This window comes from Notothenia coriiceps, unplaced genomic scaffold (genome assembly GCF_000735185.1).
Source record: "Notothenia coriiceps isolate Sejong01 unplaced genomic scaffold, NC01 NC01_scaffold00037244, whole genome shotgun sequence".
Classification (NCBI taxonomy): domain Eukaryota; kingdom Metazoa; phylum Chordata; class Actinopteri; order Perciformes; family Nototheniidae; genus Notothenia; species Notothenia coriiceps.
The window spans coordinates 10,925,528-10,929,214 of NW_011369945.1; the positions used below are offsets into that span (position 1 = coordinate 10,925,528).

General features: G+C 39.6%; 1 protein-coding gene across 1 annotated transcript in view; it reads left to right on the forward strand.

Annotated features, from left to right (window-relative positions):
- Window positions 1-3,407, forward strand: part of LOC104964632 (tRNA dimethylallyltransferase, mitochondrial-like) — a 15,340-nt gene extending 11,933 nt beyond the window's left edge. Inside the window, exons 4-5 of the mRNA XM_010793464.1 lie at window positions 1,933-2,050; window positions 2,469-3,407. Of these exons, the coding sequence (XP_010791766.1) occupies window positions 1,933-2,050; window positions 2,469-2,635 (285 nt within the window). The 3' untranslated portion in view covers window positions 2,636-3,407. The remainder of the gene's footprint in view (window positions 1-1,932; window positions 2,051-2,468) is intronic.
- The last annotated feature ends 280 nt before the right edge of the window (window positions 3,408-3,687 follow it).

The window sequence follows — 3,687 nt, forward strand, 5'->3', positions numbered from 1 at the left end:
ACGTTACTACTACGTACTACGTAGTACGTACGTACACTACACACACACACACACACACACACACACACACACACACACACACACACACACACACACACACACACACACACACACACACACACACACACACACACACACACACACACACACACACACACAAACAGGTGCTCTCAGGAAATATTCATAATCTTTTTTTTTTTTCGATGAATCATCAGTAAAAAAGCACGAACATTCTTGTGAGTTCATAAAATGACATCACTTTACTGAAATGCAACCTTAAAACCAGGAACCTTATGCAATGCAACAATATCCAAATCTAAGATGATATCAAGTCTCATATCACAATATATCTATATAATATCAATATATCTTGCCTTCGTAACATGAAACTTTTTTTTGTTGCATATCTTGTGCGATCATTTTTGTTGATCGTATAATATTTCCCATAATGTCTTTGTTGATTGTCTAACTAGTCATTTCAGTGCAGACTTAATCAAATAAAGGATTGGTGAATATCTGCCTGACAGTTTACCTAATCAGTCTGAACATGTCTGTAGCATTCTTCTGTAAATGTTATGTTGAGCTACTTGTAACCGCCTACTGGACCAAATTACATAACCATAACGAACTTAAACGGCTTGTTTTATGACCTCAAAATGCTTCATATGTCCTCATTTATAGATAGGTAGATAGAATTGGGAGGGATGAAACCCTCTTTAATGGTCACACATGCAGAGCACACAGCACACACAGTGAAATGTGGCCTCTGCATTTAACCCATCCTAGTACCAGGAGTCTAATACTAGGAGCAGTGGGCAGCTATTGTACAGCGCCCGGGGAGCAATGGGAGTGAGGGGGGGAAGGGGGTTGTCCGGTGCCTTGCTCAAGGGCAAACAGGAATTGTTCCCATTCCTGTTATTAGATTACTTAGAATGTTCTGTCCTATACTCCTTTCTTTTAACTTCTTACTTTAACTCATTCTTCCACCACTATACCTCTATACATTGTGCTTTCTTCCCTTTTCCCCTCCTTTTCCTACCATTACTTTCAACTTTACACATTTATTTATGCCTTCTCCAACTATCCCACACTTCTTCCAGCTTCGTAGTTCTTAATTAATAGGTTTATTTCATAGACGCTCTATTGAAGGAACCATGTGGAGTTGTTCCTCTCATTCTCTCCCGTTGCGCATAATAAATTGTGGGTTTCGTTATGGACTCGGCTCGTTAAAGATGGCAATTGCAGAGTTCCTGAAACTGGTATGTCTGACAAAGATAACATCAGGTGTGCTGTTTGGAGATGCAGGGGTCAAGTCAATAAATAAGCAGTGCTAAAGAGCAGTGCTAACTAAAGCGGCTAAAAAAACTCCCCTTAAGGACATGGACATGCTGACCTCACGCTGACCTCACGCTGACCTCACACTGACCTCACTAAACTATTTGAAGAGGTTTGTGACGTGTTTGACACTGAAGCATTTTACAACATGGCCCAGTAAACTGTTGTCGACATGTGTGTGTGATACTTGAAGCTTAACTAATCCCCCTCAGAGCTTTGAGTTCAGGGGAATTTCAGACAACAGTTTCAGAAAGAATACTTTGACTCGGATCAGAGGTCCTTCTTCTGTTTTTTGCTACCAGCCAAGATAACAAAAGTTGTAATGGCATTTATCTGTTTGAAGAATATAAAAAATATATTCCCTCCATTTTTCCCTTAAAAATGTATCAAATATATAATAATATTCTTCAAGGTTTGTCTCCAAGTTAAAATTCCAGTTTGTTTGTACAGTAGTGCAAATGTGACATGGCAACAAACACAGCTATACCCCAACAAAGTCACTGGTGAAGAAGACTACTGGATGATATAAACAATGCACATTTGAATCATAAAAAAGAAAGAAAACTCTACAGTGCATGTTTTTTCACAATCTATCAGGGGGAGGAGCCAGCGATTCAGCCAATCAGAGTGCAGGGGGAGGAGCAGCGGAACAAACGGAGCCGTAATACGTGTGATCTGTGTGATAAGATCATCATCGGAGACCTGGAGTGGACAGGTGAGGCATCTGCTAAATAAAAAACATATTATTGCTCTTACGTGCTGTGCTGTTTATCAATTATTATTTTTTTAGTGTGGGTGTTCGAGATATTAGCTGTTGACATGTCTGCCTTTTCTTGAATATATAATATAAGGGAACTAAATGGCACTTGGCTCATCATGCCTAAAGCACAAATAAAAATACATCTTTAAATGTTTTCATACTCCAAGGGCAAAACAAAGGTACCTACAAAGGCCACAGTGTCACAAAGAGTGATGACAAACCTGATCACCCCTGATACCCTGCCTCTTGAAACCAAATCCCTATTTATTTTTCTTGTTGATGAATCATGTTCATGACTCATTGAGATGAAACGGTCCCATTTCATTCCAAATATATCCAACAATGTCCTCTTGTTTATTTTCTTTACCTGCAGCTCACCTGAAATCCAAAAAGCATCACCATCATGTGAGGAAGAAGAGGAAGACTGACTCAGGCTGTGAGGTCTCCTCCTCTGCTGTGGACAGCGTCTCTGAGGACTCCTCTGCTGCTGTTACCCCGGCAGCACAGAAACCTCTCAGGAGTCATCCCCAGAAACCGTGACAACACACAAGGAAGTCCCTGTGACTTTTTAAGGGTGACGCAGACTCTCTGGATATCTTCACTCAGGTTCCCAACACTGTCCTGCACAAACAGCTGTTTTCTTACCGTCCTTATAGGGCTGCTAACTTGGTTCCCCTTCTGTTTGATCGTCCTGGAGTACTATGGGATGACACAGGAATTTATGACACTGAATGTGGATGCCAATGAAGATACTCGAAATTCAAAACCGATTTTTTTACCTTCATCCGTAAAGTATATAACCTTCAAGCGGTTCATCTTGAGGCTGAAGGACGATTCAACATTGGAGACACAAAGGAAGACCTTGACTTTTGATGTGTGATTTTGAAGGTGGTTTTGTTCCCCTTGCCTGTTATTTAAAATAATTAACTTTATTTTTCCATTTTAAATGACGTGGCTATTTTTCATACTGTCCATATCTTCAATGTTGTATGTGTTAGCATTTCTGGATTCAAGTTTTTTAGTTTTTTTTTAAACTTGTCTTTAGCATAATCACATTCTCTTTTCCCTTCATCCACTAAATTAACATTTTCAAAAAATGAAGGATTTTAAAGTTTGTTTACTAATAGAGGATGTATTGATTTGATGCGGCAAACTCCACGTCTGTAAAGTGCCTTTAAACTGCATATTCTCTAATGGCCAGCAGGGGGCGACTCCACTGGTTGAAGTGGGAAGTTTGATTGTATAGAAGTCTATGAGAAAACTGAACTTAATTCTCACTCTGTGTTACCTCAGTAAACATTTTCCCAATGAAGCTCGAGTTTTAAATCTTCCTCCATGCATCATGATGTTCATTTTGTAAATGTTATTATTTCGAGTAAAATACAAAAGCGTTCAAAGGCTTAATTTGTCGAATGCACAATAGATTCAGCCAAGTTCCGGCAATGAAGGTCTTTAGTCCCTGACTGATCGAACAATGCGAAATAGACTATAAAGCAGGGTATGCTTTTGGAAAGGGGGGGCTAACTTGCCATTGATAGGTTGCTACCACCGTGTTGGTTTGCCTATGTGTTCTTACGACTTTTACCCTTTCA